We start from the raw sequence: 25,319 nt of genomic DNA on the forward strand, positions 1-25,319 counted from the left end.
ATTTAAAATGTCAAGGTTTTCCCATAGAAGCTTATGGTTAGAGCTACATATTGTCTGTTAGTCGACACTGAAAGTTCTCTTTTGATTGCATAAATTATTTTTCACCATATTGTTCCACTGAGGTTGAGAAGATAACAAAAAAGCAAATAGTATCTCAACTGTGTTTGCAACGAAAATTTGTTTGTTTATTCTAAATCTGGATATAAGAAGGTTTAGTGATGGTACTCTGTTTTATCTTCTAAAATCATTTAAAAAATTAGCTATAAAATGAGACTTTCTTTTTATCAGTTGCTACAGTAATCCATTACAATTACTGTTGAATTATGTTTTATTTTATTTTTTTCAAAATGAAATGAAAGGCTCTTCATATTGTATTGGCACAATTTCCTCTCTGGTGTAAATCCACTAATTTGAACTACATCAGAGATGAAATTGACCTAATACATATGCGCAATCCTTTCTCTGACAATAATTTTGAGATGTGTGCATTGGAGCAAACAAAGAGAACTTACTGGAGCTAACAGACAAGTGCAGTGCTACTTAGTATAGTAACTGTGTTTTCTGATTTTTGCAGTGCAAGACATATGCCTGTGTTTTGGAGAGTCATCTTATGGGGCTTACCATTGACTTTGGCATGGGCTTTGTCTGTTTTGATGCTGCCACAAAGGTAAAGGTCTGAGACCTGCATCCAATATGGTACTAATATTCTTCTTCCAAATATTATGTTTTGAGATGCAGAGTTAAGCCATCCTTGAAATGTGTTCTTTCAGTATAGGCCATGATATGTCAAATCCCTTGTACTTTATTGTAATCTTGGGGGGTTGTTTCTGAATGATATGGGATGTTGCAATCTGTAATGCAGTTGTTACAGAGAAGCCAGTGGTAACCCTGATCAAGTGTCAAATCCTCATACTATAATTTAACAGGAGAGCCCAAATGGATTCAGGTTGATGTCATTCTCCTGCTGTTGCCTGATTTCCACCAAATTTTAAAGATAAATCATCCTGTAGGAATCCATAATGGCACAGGAATTCCTCAAAGAGAACCCAGCATTCCCCATCTCCCTTTGCACTAGTAGAAAGTATGATTATTATTGCAATTTCAAATATGTATTATTTCATATTTACATGTGTAGTGTTTGTAATTTTATAATGCAAAAAGTCATCACACAAATATCTTGATCAAAGAGTACCTCTTCTGGCTTTCCCATCAGGATAACACAGGTACATCAGCCACCTAGAAAGGAGCAGACAGCAGCCATTGGATTCAGCCACTGTCTGTATGCCTTGTAATATTCCCACCCAGCCTTAAAAAAAATCTACTCACTCAGTCACCTGAGGCGAGTAATTTGTTTTGACAGACAAGTTGCTACATTATCGTCAGTTTTCACATTCTGATTATTATTGGCCTGATCCAAAGCCCATTGAAGTCAGTCGGAGTCTTTCAACCGATTTCACTGCACCTTGGATCAAGTTCTCATAGAGCTGCACAAAATACTATGAGTATCTTTCCTTGACTATTTGCTTGAATTAGAGAATGAATGTACTTTTGTGTTCACTTTCCATGCACATTAAATCAGTTGAGTTTTGCTCACATGAATCCTCACAAAAAAGGTTAAGACTCAGAGATAATGAGTTTTAAACGTGCTTTATATGAGCATTTGTACATTTTGTTCGTAATTGCTTTGTGGGTTTGGGAGTGTGAGGGGAGGAGGTCGGAGAGAGGAGGTGAGGGGAGTAGAGCGAGAATCAGAGGGGTATAATGAGCTCCAAAACAATAGCTCTAGCAACAGTAAGGAGAGGCTGGATGAGACAAAGACTGGTCCTGCAATAGTAGCCACAGCAATCTGCCATCTTTACCATTTCCTCCTTGACCAGTGTTTTGACAGGAATGTGGGGATATAGTTTGGTTGGGAATTTTAAAGCCAAGCACCTGTCCATATCCAAGTGTGGCACTGTAAATTATATGTGAACTGGTGTCCCTCCTAACCCCACCCCTGCCAATGGGCCACATGCAAAGGAAGAAAGGAAAGCACAGACTAGGAAGTAAGAGTCACTAGGCAAAGGGGTAACTCCTTACATAGTGTCTGGAAATGGGGGCAGAAGTAGCAAAGGAAGAGTGAGGGCCCAAAGCAGGAAGGTGATGGATAGGCTCTTCCTGCTCTCTCTAAGTGTGGCCAAGGTGAACTGATTTTCTCATCTCTGAGTGGCAGTTGTCAGAGCGCCTGAGCCAGATGGTGGAAAGAATAGGCCCAGATAAAAGGCCAGCAGACCTGGACAAATGTTGGCAGGTGGAACTGCCACACAACCTGCTTGATTTTCTAACCTTGACTGAATCTGGGATGTATATGGCTGCAGGTTCACTTGCTAGCCCTGCTATTACTCAGAGTTCTTCAGCTTATGCAATCCCAAAGCTGCAGTGCTAGGGCCCAAGCTGGTATCTGGACCATAAAACATATAAGATTGCTAGATGCAACCAAAAGAGAGGGTGCCACTACCTTTGCTGCTACAACTATGAATAGACACACACACATTTTGTAACAACTGGGGGAGAATGACAGAAAATTGCCAACTGGTAAATGTAGTGCTCTTGGTGTATTGGGTCTGGATGAAACACTGCTTAACACCAGAAGGAGACCAGTATCCTAAGAAATTTTCCATGCCCTGGCATGTGACCTAGGCAGTTAAATGAGTTAGACAATAATCTGACAGTACCCTTCACAACTAGAACTGTACATATACAGAAAATGTCTTTACATGAATGTAGTGAGAAAATATTGGCTGTAACCTCTGCACCCAGCAAATGCATTTTACAGGAGCCAAATTATTCTAGGAAGAATCCCTTGAGAAAGGCCTGAGTGGATGAGAGAGTGAGATTTCTGAAATTCCATAATTTTGTGTATCTGCGCCTTCTCCCTAAATTATTGAGAGATTTAGGGCTCCAGAACTTCCACTTGATAAGAGAGATGTTCATCCAATCAGCGAGCACAAAGAATATCATGTAGCTTGTGTGACTCATCTCCAGCTAGCTGATACAAGCTCAGATACACCAAGTAAACTGTTCACAATATATCCACAGGATTAAAGATGGTGTTGGAGCTCATTAAAAATGCATCAAGTGAATTTGAATAATGAATAAACTTAAGGAAATCATGATCTATTCACAGACATTTCCCAGGCTGAAAAGAGGCTAAATTTCATGAGTTGAGTGCTTGCTCAGCTTTTGATTATTATGGTGAGAACAGGTGACTGAGTTTTGAGCCAGTGTTTATAATTTTTCAGGATAATTTTGCAAAGATGATTTAAGTTAAACTATTATATCTCTGCCTAGTGATCAAATTCATTTTGCTGGAGGGTTCAAAAATGAGCTTTGGCTAGGCAGGAAGGATGCAGATGGAAACAATGCAAAGCAGAGATTAGTATTCAGGGCAGCAATGTGAATGAAACTAAACTTAAAAAAACCTGTCCTATAAAAATGTAAATTGTAATTTTGTAAAATTAGGATTTTTATAAAATTCCTTTTACGGCTTCAGCTGTCACTAGACATGTTCATTAATGAACACTGCAGTGAGGAAAAATACTTTTTCCAATATATATTTTTTTTATTTTGGCACAAGGATATTAATAATTTAAAGAATACTTGACTTTTGTTCATTTTTAATTAAAAGATTATTTCAGAAAGAAATTAAATTAAACTTCAGACAAGAGTTATGAGAACCTTACACAAGAGAACCTGTCACAGACACTTGAATTCATTTGGGAGTTTCACTACCAGCCAAAAATGCAGATATGAACCTATATATATGCCCGTGTTGGCATATGCTTGGCCCAGTTTTGCTTCCACCAACACATACAAGTCATTTGATTCCATTTTCACCAAGCAGCCCCAGGCTCACATCCCTTTGTCATTTTCATTTTCAATCCCCCTCTCCCTCCCAGAGTATTTCATTTTCTTGGATGTGGATTGGCATGCAAACCCCCTTTCATATGTTCATAGACTTTAGGGCCAGAAGGGACTATTAAAACATCTAGTCTGACCTGTATATCATAGGCCATTACAATTCATGATTCTAGCACTGTACTGAGCCCACTTCTGCTGTCTTTATGGGCAGCTGCCAATCCTTGTTCCCCTTTCAGAGTATTTCAAGGGTGGGTACCTGGATAGCCCACTTTTCTACCTGCCACATCTTCAGAAGAGATGGCTGCCTCCATCCCTCCCTCATTTGCAGCATCAGAACCCAGAAGGGCTCCAAGGGACATCCTGCTTCAGCTCTCCTAGTTAAAATTCCAGCACTTTCCACTAGAATATTTCATCTGATCTTCTTTGGTTTCTACTAATCCCTTGTGGTTTCCACTGCAGAATCAATAGGACTATTGTTGTGTTCTGAAACATAATTCTTGGAACCAATAAAAAGCAGTTGGAAATTTGAGCTGAGTGCCCCAAAATGAAATACAGCTCCCTAAATTTGAAACACATCACACTCCATTTAACAGAAACCCCAAAGAAAATCTTTCCCAAACTTCTGTGGTTTGCTACCACTGAGAATTTCTCAGTTCTACTACTGACTTTTTTCTGATAGGGCCTTATTAAGCTGTTGCAGCTCCAGGATTCTATAGGACATTTTCATGCTAGGAGGGGCACTGATACTATTATAAAATGCATTTTCTTCAGTGTCTATGCTGAGCATATTTTAGTACCAATTTCATGTTTGCTTATCAAGGCAGGTCTTCATTAAACTGAGGTCCCTTTTGCCTATATCCGATAATTCTCCGGCTACAAAGTTAAAGGTGCTATGATGTTTTCTCCAAAAGATTAATTAACAGGAAACAAATTCGGAGTTCCTTATTCCAGTTTTACTCAGACCTTAGTCAGACAAACATCCATTTAAGTCAGTGGGAGTTTGCTGAGTGGGAAATGAGTTAAAAAAAAAAAGCAACACTTAAACTTGGATATTAGAACAAGAACCTCAGAAGTTGGCCTGGCTCTTAAATGCATAATGACTGTTATGTGTGCCTGAACAGGACATCCATCTAGTCTAATAGTCTGTTTGAGATAACTGATTTTCTTCTTGCATCAAGATGTGTACTATACTTCAAGACCACAGATATATATATATACCACTACCCCAATATAACACGCCCCCGATATAACATGAATTCGGTAATGCGGTAAAGCAGCGATCCGGGGAGGCGGGCTTGCGCACTCTGGTGGATCAAACAAGTTCGATATAACGCTGTTTCACCTATAACACGGAAAGATTTTTTGGCTCCCGAGGACAGCGCTATATCGAGGTAGAGGTGTGTGTGTATATATATAAAAACTGGTGAATTTCAATGCACATCTTTGCTTATGAATTTCCTATCTATTTGCAACTTAGCCAATGGTAAGATTTTATAACTAACCTCACACTGTTGGTGCTACATATATAAATAATATGTAATAAAAACTGATGAGAAACCAGCCAACAGGAAGAAGAAGAACACACTGTATATATTTGTTAGCAAGCTCAGAAAACAAGATCATTGATGGCTGATGACACCGTAGACAGATTAGGAAATTAGTGTGGGATCTACATAGAAAGCGTAATAATGTATGTCCAGCAAGGATCAGGAATTATGTCAAGTCAAACCTTAGCTGCAGAAGAAAGGCCAAATTCTGCCCTGTCTTTCATATAGTATGACAACCCCATCATATAATTGGAGTTATACAAGGTGTAAATAGGTCTCCCCAAAAAGTCATTGTGCAAGGCAAAAAATTATGTGTTACTTGTATAGATAAAACAACCAAATCTCCAGGTATAATTGTTGCTGGATATTAACATTCCTAGGAGTTTGCACTGAGTTTAAGGTTGGTTTTTTTTACCAGAACTTCAACTTCACCTTGCTAGCTCACTGTACTGCTCTTATTACCGTTTTATGCATCATACTTTCAAAGTACATATGAAAGCTCAAGGTGAATATGTGATTGGGCTCTTAATGACTATCCCCAGTAATCTTTCTTGAAGTAAACTGGCTCTATAAGAGTCTGATGAGGAATCTCTAATCAAGTTTGTAGACTCTTAAATATTTCATCTTTAATGATCTATTGGTACAAATACACAGTAGTCCTCATGGCAAGTTTGGCTTTTAATTTGTAGCACATTAGTGTATCATAGAGCACATGTCCTTTTCCCTTCATTCTACTCAGGTGTCTTCTTTTCAGCACACTTGAGAAGCCCTCTTCTATATTCTGGTGCATAGGGACCCTGTAACTCCTCATTTGTGCCCTACTAATCTGCCTCTTTAAATGTGAAAACTACTTTAGAGCCCACAGTCACCATGAAAATGTGAAATCCTTCCATTACATCCAACAGGGGATAGAGGGAGGGAGAGAGAGCTCAGTGGTTTGCTCAGTGGTTTGAATTTACCTGCTGAACCCAGGGTTGTAAATTCAATCCTTGAGGGGGCCATTTAGGGATCTGGGGCAAAAATCTGTCTGGGGCTTAGTCCTGCTTTGAGCAGGGGGTTGGACTAGGTGACCTTCTGAGGTCCCTTCCAATCCTGATATTCTATGAACAGGCCAAATTATTCACCCCTTACTCACAATGGTGAGTAGTCACTCAAGCAAATAGTCCTATTGAAATCAATGGGACTACTCATGGAATAACTGCATGTGAGTGAGAGTCTGGACCAGTATGATAAATAGTTCTCCAGTTCATTAATGGACACTTATCCAGTTGTGTTGACAGTTAAGTTATTTAAACAAGATAGCAGCATTTTAATTGTTTTGTTTCCTTACAACCTGAATCCCAAATTATCACACTTCCCTTTGTTTAACTACTTGATTTTTTTGTAGATTAATAAAATTTTATTCAATATCATGGCTAAATAATGGACTTAATTTCACAAATGTGACAAAGAAGAAAGCCACTAGCGAAACTTATATGTGTGTTTACATGTAAGCAAGTCTCTGTGTAAACTTACACTTCCAAGCCAAAAAAGCATAAAAAATCTCCACGGGTTGCTACATTGTCTAGTATCATTTAATGAGCAGTAATGTTTCATTTGTAGCCCTAACTCAGTAATATAGACTTTCATCTGTATCGCCCCTGTTTAAACTTGATCATGTCATATTTCAATAAAAATATCTAGAAAGCATTTTTATAAATCTGTGCAAAAACTTACATAAATATGAAACCTATTGAAACTGTGTTATTTAAAATAAATCCATAGTGTGAAGTGATTAAAACAGTGTTGATATAAATCATATCATTTCTCTCTTAAATCTCTCCTGCTTTCTCTCATTCATTCTCTAGCTGACAGCTGAGAAACAGAGCCAACAGCCGTTTGTCTTTTTGACAGTTTATGTTGCTCTACAAACAAGCTATTTTGATTTGAATGAACAGCCATTAACACTTGCTAGTTAAATTAAATTCTTCCAACCTTACAGGAAAATATCAATTACCCACCCAACCAGTTTTGTAAACCACCAAGTAGCATTTTGATGGCCCTAAAAGATAAATAAGGAAGGATATAATTCTCTTGTCCCTTTGATATAGGAAAGTTATAACTCAAAGAAGTATTTATTCTTCAAAGCAGTCTCTAGATCTAAAGTTCAAGAGCAAGAGATGTTCTTTTTTATCATTCAAGATTTACAGTGTAATGGAGCCCTACAATATATAGCTTCTTAATGATTTTAGCAAGTGTTTAATTAAGATTAAATTCTACCACATGCTCACTGTGGTGAAAAGGCCACCTGCTTAGTGGTTTATGTGGACAAATTCACAAGAAGTGCCAACTCAAATTGTCAGTATGCATATTGTGTAAAAATGTTTATGGTGCCACTGGCATATATGTGAAGCTAATTCAGATGGTTCTTAACTGTACTCATGGCATATCTGCCATTTGCATCTTCCTTGAGGAAAGTTTAAAAGCTTATTTAAGCTACTTCATTAACATTATTTAAGATGTATGATATCACACACAATGCTGTTACTGAACTCTTCTTTCTTTCTTTCTTTCTTTCTTTCTTTCTTTCTTTCTTTCTTTCTTTCTTTCTTTCTTTCTTTCTTCTATTAAAATGAAGTTAAACAGAACTCAAAAGACCAGTGCAGGACTCCTTCCTCTTGGCTGTCCAGGCACGCCTGTCAGACTACCAGCCAGTTAACATCTCCACTTTTGCTACAGGCCTTCTTAATCTCAGGCATCTAATTTAGATGGACCACTGAAGTCCCAGAGGCTCCTTTTCCTTTCCGTAGGCTCTTAGGATATGTCTAGTGTACAATTAAAAACCCTACCTGGCTTGTGCCAGCTGACTCGGACTCTTGGGGCTAAGACTAAGGAGCTGTTTAATTGTTGTTTAGATGTTCAGCCTTGGGCTGGGTCCTGCAAGGTGGGATGGACCCAGAGCTCAGGCTGCAGCCCAAGCCCAAATGTCTAATTGTGGTGTGGATAGACATACATCAAAGTTCAAGAGTGTAAGGCAAACATTTTACTTTCTGTTTCAGTTTCCCAGCTGCTGCTGTCAGTGTGTGTGTTTGTGGAGGATGTTTCCCTTGGTTCTGCAAAATTGCAAAAGGTTACATCAGGTTCTACATCTCTTTAATGAAAGCAATGTCAGCTAGTTATTGTCATTAATTGGTAATTCAGTTGCATCTAGAAGGCCTAGTTGAGACCAGGGCTCCATTGTGGTGGGCACTGTACAACCATGTGCCAAGAGTTTATAGTTTAAATTTGCTTTTATTTTCCGTTCAGTGAATGTAATCCCAACTGAACATGTTGCTCATCACATCTTGGGTTCTTGATGTACAGTAAATGATCTGGATACACTTCTACATCCTTTCAGTGTAGCTCATTTTGGCACCATGGATCTTGCTGAATAGGGTCGCCAACTTTCTAATCACATAAAACTGAACATCCTTGCCCCACCCCTTCCCCAAGGCCCTGCCTCACTCCATGTCACTCACTCTCCCCTACCCTCATTCATTTTCACCAGGCTGGTGCATGGGGTTAGGTGTGGGAGGGTGTGAGGGCTCTGGTTGGGGGTGTGGGTTCTGGGGTGGGGCTGGGGATGAGGGCTTTGGGTTGCAGGCAGGGGCTTCTGGCTGGTCCCAAGGGGTTCAGAGTGTGGGAGGGGACTCAGGGCTGGAGCTGGGGGTTGGGGTGAGGGCTCTGGGAGGGAGTTAGGGTACGGGAGGGGGTGCTGACCTGGGCCAGGGGGGTTGGGGTGAGGCTCTGGCCAGGCGGCGCTTACCTCAGGTGGCCCCCAGAAGCAGCCAGCATGTCTGGCTCCTAGGTGGAGGGGACAGGGGCTCTGCATACTGTGTACATATGTCACCCCGGCAGCTCCCACTGGCATGGTTCCCAGCCAATGAGAGCTGTGGAGTCGGCACTGGTGCTCGAGGCAGGGGCAGTGTACGGAGCCTCCTGGCCCCCTGGCTAAGAGACGGACATGCTGACTGCTTCTGGGAGCCACACTGAGCCAGCATAGGCAAGGAGACTGCCTTAACCCTTCTGTGCTACAACCAGACTTTAGCAGCCTGGTCAGCAATGCTGACCAGAGCTGCCAGGTCCCTTTTCAACCAGGTGTTCCAGTCAAAAAACAGATGCCTGGCAATCTTATTTATAAATGATTAACTTCAAAATTTCTTAAATATTCAGATGGGTTTCACTTATAATTTATATTTAACTTTTTTCAGATTTATTTTCCTAATGACAAGCATGGCCCATCAGAGATGAGTGGATTCAGAGTTCAGCTCATCCCCGTCTCAGTTTCATACCCATGTTACAAAAGGGAACAAAATAGATTTTTTCCATTCTAAAGTGACTAATGCACCAACCCTATTCTCTATGAATTACACAGTGCATGTTCCCCTGACATGTTTCCCATAATCTCCAAAATACCATCTCCAAGACAGAGCAGAAGACCTTTTCAACAATGCAATATTACTGACATATAATTTTACAGTACATCGGCTTCCATTATGTTTAAAGTAATGTAAAGTGTCCTTGCCTTTTCCTAAGTTGAAATATGATAAAGGTGAGCAGTATATCCTTAAGACATAAAGCTTTATTCTTAGACTCCTTGGACTATATCCTGAGCTCTGGTCGAATTACGTTCAGTATAGTTTGGGGGTGGGGATGCAAAGGTGATTGTAAACCACCTTGTATGCTCATACTCTTTGGCTATCTGGGAGTCAGTGCATGCCCTGACTTAAGTTATAGCAGAATCATCGCTGCTCTAGCTTACACCCAACTGTTCACATCCCCAAGGGACTAGCACAATAGCATAGACATACACACACACACGTATATCATATTCCCCTTATCCCATCATCTGGGGTTGGGTCATCATGCAAGTATCTGCCACCCTCATGTGTCCGAAGCAGCGCTAAGGTCCATTTCCTTACCATCTTCTTTGATGCAATCCATCCATCACTTCCACAGCTTTGGCTGAGTATCTGTTTCCTACCACTCTCTCCTGCAATGCTGTCTTGAGCAGGTCCTCTTCATTTATCCTCTGTATGTGGCTGAACCAGCGAAGTGGTGCATCTTGGATTTTGTCAGCCACATCACGTACTTTTGACTTCCACTTTGACTTCATTCATTTAAAAATCAGTCTCTTCATGTAACTCTTTCAATAGAGCAAAGACATCTTATCTCAAACACCTGTAGGCGTCGAACCTGTCTCTTTAGGACCTATGCTTCTGCACCATTCAGCATTGCAGGGTGCCTTATTGTTCTGTACATCTGGGCTTTTAGTCTTAATGACATATGCAACACTTGAAATGTTACTCCACACACTTCCAGCTCTCCCCTGGACTGGACTGTGTCTCACATTCAAGCTTGCTGTCTTCCATTACCCCAGCTGCCAAGGTACTTGACAGGCCAGGCTGGTCTAGTCTCACTCCATAATCTCTGTCCAGTTTCCCCATGGCACTGCTGCTGACCCACATGACCACAGTCTTAGGCATGTTCATTTTCATCCCATGCCAGTTTAGTTGGGTCATACCACCGGTTTACTGTTTCCCCATAAGCTACTTTTGAGGATACTTTTATTGCTATGTGATCATAGTTTCTCATTTTTTCCATTGCGATCTTCCTGCTGATGTGGTCCATCAACATAAAAAACAGTGGCAGGCCAAGGGCTGACCCATAATGAGGTCTGAATTTCACTGCAAAAGAGCATGTCATTCCAAAACATGTTCAAATCACTGTTTTACGTGATCTATCTTGTGTATTCACCATAGTTATTAAATCCTCACATATATTTCCTCAGCACTGGTGTGAGCATCCTTTTCTCCTCTGTACTGTATGCCTTTTCTAGGTCTATCAAAGCTCAGAAGCTAGCCTGTTGATACTCTAGCCACTTCTTTATCACTTGCTGAATTACAAACATAGCATCTGTGGTTCCTCATCATTTCCTAAAGCTGAACTCCTCTTCCTATTCCAGTCTCCTATTCCCCATATCCCAGATGTGCTCCAGTATCTTCATCCCATGCAACTGTAATTTTATCCCTCAACGGATACTTCCTTTCTTATGTACTGGGAGTAAGATAGGCTTGCGCTAATCTTGTAGAATTCTCTTGTCTCAACATACACCTTTAACTATTCTTCTCATCCATTTTATGCTTCTCTTGCCCAAGACTTTCACCAGGTCTGCTGTCACTTCTTCAGGTCCTACTTCCCTACTGTTCTTCATTACCCTGGACTGCATTTCTCATCTGCTCCTCTGGTATATCAGACTCAGACACAACATTAGGACCATATGTCAGCAACTCCACCCAAAAGGGAGTTGCATCATTCAGGTGACTCTCAGAGTATTGTTTCCTCCTCTCCTTCACACGTTTGGGTGTTACTACATGTTTCCTCTGGTCATCATTTACGAATGGTGTTGCAGTACCATCCTTCCATGTGTAGCTTTTTATTCTATTTAATGTTAATTATACTGCACTGGATTCGGTTCTGGCAGCTACAGTCTAAAGTTCAACAGTTTGTTCTGGATCTGAAGTCCATAGGAAGACATGAAACCATAGGCATCTATCTTTTAGCAGTTTTATTAACGTTACCAACAAAGTTATAAATGTCATAGTATATACAATTCCTAAAGATAAGTACCATGTACCAGTCATACCTACAGACATACTCACATGCTCCTAGATGATATTAGCAGCAAAGAATCCTGTGGCACCTTATAGACTAACAGACGTTTTGCAGCATGAGCTTTCGTGGGTGAATACCCACTTCTTCACTTGCATCCGAAGAAGTGGGTATTCACCCACGAAAGCTCATGCTGCAAAACGTCTGTTAGTCTATAAGGTGCCACAGGATTCTTTGCTGCTTCTACAGAACCAGACTAACACGGCTACCCCTCTGATACTAGATGATATTAGAGTCTGTTGGCTCTCTCATGGATTGATCATCAATATGGGAGTGGTTCCTGCTGGAGTTTCCCATAGGAAGCTCAACTTTCCTACTCTGGGCATCCTTTTTATACTGTGATTCTCTCTATACCTACATTCTGTGCTTGTACATGAAATTTTCAACCCTCTATTTCTTATTGGTCTCTGTCCCCTACAAACACAAGGGAGACCAAATTCTATAGGTTGTGTAGATTCTCATTAACATTGACATACCACTTTTATCTTGAGGTTAAGGCATATGTTGGAGACAATATTTACTGTTGCAGCATTTTATAATTTAAATTTAATCTTCCCAGCTATACTTTCACAATATTACCAGTTGCTACCTCTTTTCCCATAATGTTTGGAGCTATTTCTCAGTCATTGATTTATGCCATCATTTCTTGTCTCCAAGGCCCAAAAAAGCTAAGCTAAAGTCTTGCAGCCTCAGCCTACAGGTTCTTGTGTTTCAGCTTGTCTTACTCATGTCTAATACTTGATTCCTCTAAATACCGATCAATCTTATACTTTTATAATCCTACAAATTAACTCTAATTAACATACAGTGAATATATGTAATATAACATATTGATTGATCATAATATCACACAATAAGTGGATACTAAACTAAAATCATTGACTACATGTCCTTTGTGTCTACTTTTTGCAGTGCTATAGATCTTTTTGTCAGCCAGCTGTGGGTAGTTTACAAGCTCAGCTCTCTTTGGTCTTCTTTACTGTCCACTTGATGCTTTGATTTTTTTTGTATTTGCTTTCATTTGCACTCAGTGGGTTTATTTCTTTATTTTTACATGCTATTTTACTGTTTTGGATTCCTACCTGCACTGCACAGGTCTACTACCATTCCTTTCTCTCTCTCTCTCTCGCTCTCTCTCTCTCTCTGGGTTTTCCCCAGCTGCATTGTCCACAAACCTCTTCTGATGCCACAATCCATGTTCTTTTGGGGTAGTTCCCTCCTTTTCAGCTGATTCTACTAGGGCTACTAAGATGATCTCAGGATTGGAAAACCTACCTTATGAGAGCAGAGTCAAAGTGTCACCATGTCTCAGTGGGTCACAACTGAGAATACCAAATTCAGAACAAACTGCTGAGAAATAGCGCATCCACACCCCAAAACTGGTGGTTACTTTTCCATAAGATACACCAAACCAGCAACAAAAGTAAACTTCTGTCTCACCACACTGGCTAACAAAAAGTCAGAAATGCAGCCTCCTTGGGTATTCCAGTCCTGGATTCAACACCCAGACCCTGGACTTAATGATGAGGGGTTATTTAAAACCAATTTAATCAAACAAAGGGTTCTTCTGTTCCCAAAGGACCAGCCACATACCCATGTCAATATATAACTTAGATCTTACCCAATAATTGCCAATCCTTTAGCATGCTGGGAGCTGTGGGTGGCCATGCAAATGCAAACAAACTGGTGGCCCACCAGCGGATTACCCTGATGGGCTGCATGCGGCCTGTGAGCTGCAGGTTACCCACCACGAGTTAGAGCGTCCACAGGAAGGTCCATCAGGTAGGGATAAGCTTCTTCTATAGTCCATTGTGAGTTAAGTTCTCCTTGATGGGCCATTCAACTTGAATAGTCCCTTCACAGTGTGCTGGCCTGTTACCGAGGTATTTTGTGGGTGTTAGCACAGGAGCAAACACATTTGAAATACAGGTACGTAGTCAATATTCATATACATATATAACTTCAAATACAAAAAAGATGCATGCATACAAATAGGATAATCGTATTAAGCAAATCATAACATTTCCATAGACACCTTATATGACCTACTTTGTGCAAGATTTGTTGCAATTATATAACAGTGTTAGCAACAATGATCGACATGGTCATATTTTAATCATACAACATCACACAAAGAGCTCTGCTTGTATAGCCTAACCAAAAGAGGGCTGGGGCGGGGGAGATATGATTGCCCTCTATAGATACACCAGAGGGATAAATACCAGGGAGGGAGAGGAGTTATTTAAATTAAGCACCAATATGGACACAAGAACAAGTTTAGGCTGGAAATTAGGTAAAGGTTCTAACCATCAGAAGAGTGAAGGTCTGGAACAGCCTTCCAAGGAGAGCAATGGGGGCAAAAAACCTAAGTGACTTTAAGACTGTACTTGAAAAGTTTATGGAGAGAATAGCATAATGAGACTGCCTACAATGGCATGTAGCCAATCGGCGACTGCTAGCAGCAAATACCTACAATGGCTAGCGATGGGACACAAGATGGGGAGGGCTCTGAGTTACTACAGAGAATTCTCTCCCAGGTATCTGGCTGATGGGTCTTGCCCACATGCTCAGTGTCTAACTGATCACCATATTTGGGGTCAGGAAGAAATTTTTTCCCCAGATCAGATTGGCAGAGATCCTGGGGGGTTTTCACCTTCCTCTGCAGCAGGGAGTATGGGTCACTTGCAGATTTAAACTAGGGTAAATGGCAGAGTCTCTGTAACTTGAAGTTTTTAAATCATGATTTGAGGACTTCAGTAATTCAGCTAGAGGTTAGAGATCTATTACAGGAATGGGTGGGTGAAGTTCTGTGGCCTGCAACATGCAGAAGGTCAGACTAGATGATCATGATAGTCCCTTCTGACCTCAAAGTCTATGAGTCTATGTCATGTCAGTTTCCTGGTACTTATCCTGTACTGCTTCGGCAAACTTCTCTGCTGCATTTCCCCTTAACTTCCCATACTTTAATCTTGTGTCTTTCCCTCCTTGTCTGAGGCTTTATTTGTAATCTTTATTGAGAAAAGTTTGTGCTACCATCTCACTAGGTATCACCTTGCAGTCCATAACTTGACATCACTGAAATTTCCTCAGCAATAACATCAATCTAGCTTCGGTGTGCACCACTGATGACCAAATGATTCTTTCTTTTGGAACCATGTATTGGCTATCCTCCATTGATTGGTAATACACATGTCTGGAGAGTCCAGAGAAGAGTGACAAAAATGATTAAAGGCCTAGAAAACATGACCTGTGAGGGAAGATTGAAAAAAATGTGTTTGTTTAGTCTGGAAAAGAGAAGACTGAGAGGGGAGACGATAATAGTTTTCAAGTACTCCTCTACCCCAATATAATGTTACCCGATATAACATGAATTCGGATATAACACGGTAAAGCAGTGCTCTAGGGGGGCGGGGCTGCGTGCTCTGGCGTATCAAAGCAAGTTCGATATAACGCGGTTTCACCTATAACGCAGTACGATTTTTTTGGCTCCCAAGGACAGCGTTATATTGGGGTAGAGGTGTACATAAAAGATTGTTACAAGGAGGAGGAAGAACAATTGTTTTTCTTAATCTCTGAGGATAGGACAAGAAGCAATGGGCTTAAATTGCAGCAAGGGAGGTGTAGGTTGGACATTAGGAAAAAAATCCTAACTGTCAGGGTAATTAAGCACTGGAATAAATTGCCTAGGGAGATTGTGGAGTCTCCATCATTGGAGATTTTTAAGAGCAGATTGGACAAACACCTGTCAGGGATGGTCTAGATAATACTTAGTCCTGCCTTGAGTGCAGGGGACTGGACTAGATGACCCATCGAGGTCCCTTCCAGTCCAGTGACTCTATGATTCTGTGTCTAGTAACACTTTACTTTTAATTCATGGTGCCTAGACTAATATCTCCTAAGCACATTTCACACTCCCTTTGGTTTTTGCCTCTCTGTGCATTCATATCTCCACATACCAATATCAGCACTTCTGGTGTTGCTGTGTCTGCTTGCGCCTGTTAGCCTGGGTGGAAACTCTCTCTTTTTCATTGCCTCCTTGCTGAGGAACATACGCTGATATCAAAAACAGAACACATTTTTTAACTTGGACTCATTCAGCTGTCAGCCTGTCATTTACTCTAAAAATTTCAATCACCATCTTCCTCATCTGCTCCTCTTACTACCACCTGGACTGCATTAGACCCATTTTTCACCTGTGTGGAAGAGTTCACAAGCTAAGCTCAAATCCTTCACTGTGTTCTCCATCCATCATGTTTTCTATAGGCACAGAACATCAATACCTCTCTTTACATCGTATCAACTACATCTACTCCTTGACTAGCCAAATGGGATATATTTAGTGTTGGTCCTTTTATAATATGGGGTTTATATGGCTGTGCAGGTCACTTATTTTCAACTGATTTTTCATCTGACCACCCTGGACTCTAGAGGACAGCTTTGATGCTGGCTACCAGATATCCTGTTGGCCTGGGGCTGCCAGGCAGGCAAACTTCTGGCATAGGGCTGAGATACCCTCCCGCCAGCCCCTGGCAGAGAAACATATAGGCCAGTCTCACCCCTCTTTATATCTACTACTGCCCTCTGATAACATGCCAAAAATACAGAACTACACCAACATAGTGACTTGTGCAAAAAAAAATGTATTGTATTGGCTGGCATCCTTGGTATACATGATAGTGAAATTGAACTAAGTTCTAGCCACTCTCTTCCCATGTTGTTGCTGCAGACCTGGTGGGCTGCTAACAGGTGGAAACCGGCTGTGTGGGTGTGTATACAGAGCATTATATATCTAATTGTATCTCTCTTCATTTGTGTGTGTTTATATGCACACACAAAGGAATGTTATACACATACGCACGTGTGCATATACACATTTACAATTACTCATATACATGTGTGCATTTGTACTTTGTGTATATAATGCAATATATCTTCCTGTGCAAAAGTGCTGTGTTTGCACTCCAGAGCATTTACTGCTCTTTACAATGGCAGTAGAAAATATACATTTGTCAGAAGAACAATTCATTCCTGTAGAAAATGATAATTAATTGTGAATGCTGCTAATTATACAATGCTGGTGGAACAAAGTAAGAAAAGAATCCATACTGGCCCATTAGATGCATATCAACAAAACCCATTGTGACAATCATCTGTTATTTTACACACACATTACTTCATCAAAAGAGGAGAATACATTATGAGTAATAAGTAGCATAGCAAATACTTTTACGTTTTTTGTGCCAAATGGATACTTGGCCACATAGTACAAGACTTCATTGTTCCTGAAATAATAAACTCTGTCTATGTTAAAGTTAACTTATGATGACACATAGAAAATAAGCCTATCAATTCTTTCATTTGTACTGACTTAATGTGCACTCTGGATATCCAAATGAATTGACCCAATATGTATTAAAGTTCTCCTCATCACCAATGCCACAGTTACTATTAACAGCACAAGTTCCTGTTTGGTATCTCACTGGTTTCAGGGATGGGGAATGTAAGATATCAATTCTGTGTAACAATGATAATTTATTAGGTGGCTAGAGCATTGAAGTTGTATAGTGGTGACTACAACTCTAGTTCAAAGAACCGGGCACTGTTGGTGTAGCCATGTAGTCCAGCAGATAAGCAAAAGACAAGATCTTGTAATTCATCACTCAGCACTAAGAAAATAGACTGTACTCTGTTAACAGTGCATAGGATATTAGAGTTTGCCAAGATTGGTTATTTTATTAGTAGTGATTTTTCTCTCTCTGTTCCTTTGTCCCCCTTTGTTCTTCAGTCTCCATTGTACTTATAAAGCCCTACCAGTTGACAAAGGAAATTGACTCAGATCATAATTCTTTACAGCAAAGCATTCCTGTGAGATTGGTAGCAGTGTGAAATTGAGTAGGAACCAAATTTTGATCCTAGTCAGTTCCAGACTACTGCTAGCAATATGGACAGAGTGTCACTTCACAGGAATGCAATCTCTCTCAATTTCATATGGGAAGAAGCAGTGTGTTGTCAAATTAATGCACATCCCAGGTGCCCAAGCTACCAATTACTTTTATCCTTGACAGGAAGGACTCATAGGACAGATGTATCTAACACTGATTAGGTTTAAGTTGGTAGCAGTACCACTTATGGTACTGAGCGGACAAATAATATTAGCTTAAAAAGAATCTTAACTGCAACTGAGAATAATTCTATGTTTTACTTTGTCTTCAAAAGCTGTACAGAAGCATGCTTTAATAATTCAAAGTGCTGAATGAGACTAAATGTGATTAAAAAGAACAGCTAAGTCTTTTGAAGGTATATTGTCTAAACCAAAAAATAGAACTGATTTATAGAGACTAATATTTAAAAATATAGCGTCCAATTTTGCATCCTTAAATAATAAGCCTGTTCTATAGCATTTGTAGGCACAGTCTGGAAATTAGTTGTCTAATGATTGTAAAATCCTGACATATAACTTTGATTGTTTCCATGTACAAAATTGGAGGCCAAATGAGGCCCATTGTTATTATGTGTTGCATTAATGAAAGGGAGTGTTGAAATTGCTGTTGTGGGTGTATTTTAGTTTATATATCTAAAGTAGAACACTTCATAATATAGGGCCAAAATCTGAAGTGTGTACCCCTATGATTCATTTCCAAAAAAATGTGTTTATCCTGGAAACTGGTATTTGCATTCTTAGATTAGGTAGTTAGTTACTTAATTACCCATTTGCACATTGAATTGCTATACCTGATTTACATGTGCAAATACTACTTTACAGGCTCAGTTAGTGCACATTTTTTTTCAGATACAACGCAGGATTCTTGTAAGGTCTAATGTGATAGAGAAGAGGGAGGACTGCTGTAATGAATATAAAGTTAGTCCTTTCTGGAAATTACTATACAATTTAGAATTTTCTCTTACTCTCTAGCTCCCAGCCAGACTAAGCATAGCTTTTGCTTCCTTGCATCATTAGGGAGGACTTCTCTGAGACCTGGCCTGGATCAAAGAGTCATGAAAGGAGCTATTGATTAGTTTACACACTCATGTTGTATAATCTGGCTAGGAGTATGTTATGTAAATAAAACACAAACAGACCTGATTATTCTGATTTTTTTGGGGAATTCATATTTCTCTGGATTTAAAAAAAAAAGCCTTAATAGTCATGAAACCATGACGGATTACTTATTATTTTCTGATATTGCAAGCAGAACAAACTAGTTTTAACTGTACCATTGGAAGAATGTAATACCTCCTCAGAAACTCACATTTTGTAATACAAGAATGTGAAATTACTGCAATAAGTAAAAAAATGCCATATGACTCAGATATAACTGAGACCTTTTTCTAAGCATTGTTGAAGAACATATCTTCTAGAATTAGAATGAGATAAGGAATGTAGCTTTCCTCAATTTGAGTGATTGTGAGGAATCTTGCCAAAATACCACAGAGGCTGGAAGCACTAGCTTTCCTTGGTGCTTTGATAGTGTACCTATTAAACAAATATACAACCAGTGAAAAGTGGTGGGTGAATTATAACAATGTTACACTGGCAGGACATAACAGGCAACACTGTTACAAAAAATATAAGGACACGCCACCAGAAAAGTAGATTGGTTCATGAATAAGACCACCCAAATATGCCGGGAGAACCTGCTTCAATATAAGGAAAAAAATATCATTGCACATTCCTAGTGGTCACTTGCCACCTCACACTAGAACTTATATGGGTTATCAAACAATTACAACCCATACTTATGAGGACCCCTCTTCTGAACTTCACACCATCCCCCAGCCTTGCCAAGCTCATCATCAAAAGCACGTTCCCCACAGACCAGGACACACCAACTCATGGTGGCACCAGACCCTGCCAAAACAACAGATGCAAAACCTGCACACATATCACCACTGCTGTGATGATCAATATCCCTTGCAACACACCTTTCAAGAACCATGGACCCTACACATGCCTATCACAACATGTGGTGTACCTTATCCAGTGCATCAAATATGCTGGCAAAAACTATATGGATGAAACCAGATAATCACTATGCTTTCAAATAAACTAATTGAAAAATGATAAAAGACAAAAATACCCTATAATTCATGGAGAAACTCTTCACAAAACAATTACCAATTACCAAAGGAAACCAGCACAGCACTTTCAAGAAACAAAACTAAGCGCTTAAATTCATAACTCTGCTGGACACTAAAAACCATGGACTTAATGGAGACATTGGTTTCATTGCCCATTACAACAACTTGCAACAGCCTGCTGCCTATTCCATTGTCCTATGACTGCAGAAGTGTTTGTTAAGTTTTCCTAGAGTGGCTCAAGAGCATGAGTACCAACCTCAGAGGAGATTGTTAAGAAGGGTAGAAACCCCAAATTGGTTGTGAGTTGCAGACTTAGATTTGATAGATGGTCCCTTATACCAAGAATCACAATATTCAAGTTACTCACAGTCCCAATGGACCAGTCATTTACCCTAGGTCAATTGCACCTTAGATCTCACACCAAAGACAACGCTTGTGTAATAAACTATTTAAAGGTTTATTAACTAGAAATACAAAATAAAAGTTATTTACAAGGTTAAAGCATGTAAACACATGCACACACAAATAAGTTCCAATCTTAAGTTTCAAAAAGCAATAGACGCTTTTATGATAAACAAGCTTTGTATGTCCTTTACAACTACCCCAGGCCAAGCACCGCGAGGGTGGGAGTGGGAAAGAGGGTTTGCTTATGCTTAGTAACCCTGGCCCCTCAGAATGAAGCAGCATAAAAGATTCAGTTTATCCTTGTTATGGCTTTTTATTCCTTTCCCCCTTTGGCTTAAGTTGCAAATTCAGCTTTTGGGAGGAATTCGCTTGCAGGGCTCCTTTTTGAGGGTAAGGGAGCAAACAATAGTCTCTTGTCCTCTGATGTTCCACAATAGCATAGCGGGTATTGATGGGCCTTCTTTTGGAAACTAGTATTTCACACTCATTAATGCTCCTCCCCTGTCTTACAGTTTACAGGGCAAACACTTATATATTACCTTATAACACACGATACAGATACTATAAGTGAGATTAATGCATGCAACAACTTACAAGCATTTCATAAAGTCTAAACACAGTCTTATAATTCTAATACCTATTTTAACAATACCATAAGAACATAAGAACATAAGAAAGGCCGTACCGGGTCAGACCAAAGGTCCATCTAGCCCAATATCTGTCTACCGACAGTGGCCAATGCCAGGTGCCCCTGAGGGAGTGAACCTAACAGGCAATGATCAAATGATCTCTCTCCTGCCATCCATCTCCATCCTCTGACGAACAGAGGCTAGGGACACCATTCTTACCCATCCTGGCTAATAGCCATTTATGGACTTAGCCACCATGAATTTATCCAGTCCCCTTTTAAACATTGTTATAGTCCTAGCCTTCACAACCTCCTCAGGTAAGGAGTTCCACAAGTTGACTGTGCGCTGCGTGAAGAAGAACTTCCTTTTATTTGTTTTAAACCTGCTGCCTATTAATTTCATTTGGTGACCCCTAGTTCTTGTATTATGGGAATAAGTAAATAACTTTTCCTTATCCACTTTCTCAACATCACTCATGATTTTATATACCTCTATCATGTCCCCCCTTAGTCTTCTCTTTTCCAAACTGAAGAGTCCTAGCCTCTTTAATCTTTCCTCATATGGGACCTTCTCTAAATCCCTAATCATTTTAGTTGCTCTTTTCTGAACCTTTTCTAGTGCTAGAATATCTTTTTTGAGGTGAGGAGACCACATCTGTACACAGTATTCGAGATGTGGGCGTACCATGGATTTATATAAGGGCAATAATATATTCTCAGTCTTATTCTCTATCCCCTTTTTAATGATTCCTAACATCCTGTTTGCTTTTTTGACCGCCTCTGCACACTGCGTGACATCTTCAGAGAACTATCCACGATAACTCCAAGATCTTTTCCTGACTCGTTGTAGCTAAATTAGCCCCCATCATGTTGTATGTATAGTTGGGGTTATTTTTTCCAATGTGCATTACTTTACATTTATCCACATTAAATTTCATTTGCCATTTTGTTGCCCAATCACTTAGTTTTGTGAGATCTATTTGAAGTTCTTCACAATCTGCTTTGGTCTTAACTATCTTGAGTAGTTTAGTATCATCTGCAAACTTTGCCACCTCACTGTTTACCCCTTTCTCCAGATCATTTATGAATAAATTGAATAGGATTGGTCCTAGGACTGACCCTTGGGGAACACCACTAGTTACCCCTCTCCATTCTGAGAATTTACCATTAATTCCTACCCTTTGTTCTCTGTCCTTTAACCAGTTCTCAATCCATGAAAGGACCTTTCCTTTTATCCCATGACAGCTTAATTTACGTAAGAGCCTTTGGTGAGGGACCTTGTCAAAGGCTTTCTGGAAATCTAAGTACACTATGTCCACCGGATCCCCCTTGTCCACATGTTTGTTGACTCCTTCAAAGAACTCTAATAGATTAGTAAGACACGATTTCCCTTTACAGAAACCATGTTGACTATTGCTCAAGAGTTTATGTTTTTCTATGTGTCTGACAATTTTATTCTTTACTATTGTTTCAACTAATTTGCCCGGTACCGACATTAGACTTACCGGTCTGTAATTGCCGGGATCACCCCTAGAGCCCTTTTTAAATATTGGCGTTACATTAGCTAACTTCCAGTCATTGGGTACCGAAGCCGATTTAAAGGACAGGTTACAAACCTTAGTTAATAGTTCCGCAACTTCACATTTGAGTTCTTTCAGAACTCTTGGGTGAATGCCATCTGGTCCCGGTGACTTGTTAATGTTGAGTTTATCAATTAATTCCAAAACCTCCTCTACTGATACTTCAATCTGTGACAGTTCCTCAGATTTGTCACCTACAAAAGCCAGCTCAGGTTACCAACACACCCATGAGCCAGACTATATGTTTGTCAGCATTCAGTTGAGACCTAGGGGCCTTGGCATGGGCTGGCACCCCGTCTGCCAGCGTCACAGTGTTAATTACTCACTTTATTGTGAGTCATCTCCTACAATGTGTGTGATCCCCTTTATGCTTAACAATCTGTCCCACTTTGTATTTAGCTTGAACACTCTGGTTTCATTCTCCAGACCTGAAGCAGAGTTCTGTGAAGTTCAAAATCTTGTCCCTTCCACCAACAGAATATAAGACACACAAATGCTAAATGGTAAATTATAATAAATTATTTCTTAATTAAAGTGTTGGGGTGAAATCCTGTTCCAATTGAAATCAATGGCAAAATTCCTATCCACTTAATTGACTATAGGATTTCACTTTTTGGCATTTCCAAACTACCACAATGTATTACCATTTCAGAATATGTCTTCTGTCTAGTTGCCAGGTGCCTCTTTTGTTTAGTTGCTTGGATTATGTTCCAGTATTTATTGAGGCTAAAGTTCTGAAATTATGCTATATCATTAGTGATAAAGCTCTAGAGATATTTGAATAAGACATGGAAAAGGAGTTGCAGCATTTGTTTAATATGTTAAATCTAATATCAGATTTATTTGTTCAGTGGAATTATCTGTCATAATATATATTTCTTTAAGAACTGGTTAACTTTGTCAGGTTTTCTGAATATCCAGAGTTTTGTGAATGTGGCCAGAACATTCATCTCAGAGTGGGAAGATATTTTATGATTGGGTTGTTGATTTGAAAAAGTATTTTAAATACTTTTCTGTAATCAAGTCTGTTAGAGTGAAACATGCTATAATGTTCCTAAAATGTATACTTACTTTCGCTTATGCACAGTTTTTGTAGATTCATACAAAGGCATTGCCTTTTATTAATGTCTTGTTAAATAAAGGACCCGCCCACACACACAGAGACCAGAACTGACCATAGAGTACCTAGCAAAATAGCACCCCAACTTCCTTGAGGTTTGTAGTCACTACTATTGTACTTATAAGTAATAACAATAGAGTTGGGAATAATTTATACATCAGATTTAGACCCTCTTTCTATTTGTGAACAATTTTTACAAATGTATTTATTATTCAAAATTTGACTAATGGCTTATGCAGACATATTTCAGCCTATGTTTCACTCATGAACAATAGTTTGAGTAATCTGTATACTTGATTTTCTATTTGATATGTGTGATTGATGGCCTAAGTCACATGGTATTGTTTGTTTCCTTACCAAATGACTTCTAAATCCAAAAAAGCTATCAAGATGATCATGGGGTGCACTTTTGAAGTGAAGCCTCATTAGAATTTGTACAAATATTTATGTACCAATATATAGCCATGTAAATGTTCACATTTTCACAAACATTTTTGCAAACAAAACTTGCTTCATGTGAATGTCTGTGAAAAATGAATAAAATGTGGGAAAAGCCATCAAAAGCAAATTGATTGCTTTTGTGTTCGTGAATCCTTTTTTGCAATATTTGTGAAGATTCTATCCCTTACTACATAGGATGAGTAAGATATGATTGCCTCTATTCAATGTTTTTTTGTTCTGTTTTGTTTTTTAACTTTCAATTCTAGGAATTATATTCAAAATCCTGATAGAAGAACAAATGAAATCTCATTGTGACCACATTGTCCGGCTATGCCGAAAGACAGACAGGAGGCACTGGATGTGGTTTTAAATGGGCTGAAACTTTATTCTTAAATACGTGGAAGTACCCTGCAGATAAAACTGTGCAGTGCAGGTGGTTCCATATACCATTCCATATTCCTGGGGAGCGGCTGACGGCCTTTCCCCTTTCCAATCCTGGTCCCATACTTCCTGCTGCTGAGACCCCACCATTCCTCCTTGTATAAGGGTTTAAGGGGAGTTAGAAAAAGTGGAGTTGACTTCCTCCCATACCAAGTGTAGGAGCCCTGAACCATCTTTCTCCTCCCCTTTAAAGGATGCATCATTTAAATTCTTTACCAATTAATTGTATCTGATCACCATATCCATTCCATACAGAGAACCTGCACTAGACATTTGCCACAAATGTATATAATGAGTTGCAGCATTATAGCCGAACTCCCTTCCCCCATCCATATCTCACCAGGTCCGTAACTCACTCTAGGGAAGGCAAAAAGCCAACCTCGCCTCGAACAATGTAGCAGTGAAGGCAAATTCCTTCCCAAAGCCCCAAGAAAAGGGGCAACTAGTATCATGCCTGTGGCGTATAATGACAAACGCTGGTAATTTGA

The 25,319-nt window shown here is 39.7% G+C and overlaps 1 protein-coding gene across 6 annotated transcripts in view; it reads left to right on the forward strand.

Annotated features, from left to right (window-relative positions):
* The window catches only part of SNTG1 (syntrophin gamma 1), a 510,494-nt gene that overhangs the window by 469,389 nt on the left and 15,786 nt on the right, over window positions 1-25,319 (forward strand). For all 6 annotated transcript variants that reach the window (XM_039525348.1, XM_039525349.1, XM_039525353.1 and 3 more), the window contains one exon: window positions 575-667. In XM_039525348.1, coding sequence (XP_039381282.1) covers window positions 575-667 — 93 coding nt within the window. The remainder of the gene's footprint in view (window positions 1-574; window positions 668-25,319) is intronic.

This window comes from Mauremys reevesii, linkage group 2 (assembly GCF_016161935.1).
Source record: "Mauremys reevesii isolate NIE-2019 linkage group 2, ASM1616193v1, whole genome shotgun sequence".
NCBI classification, from domain to species: Eukaryota; Metazoa; Chordata; order Testudines; family Geoemydidae; genus Mauremys; species Mauremys reevesii.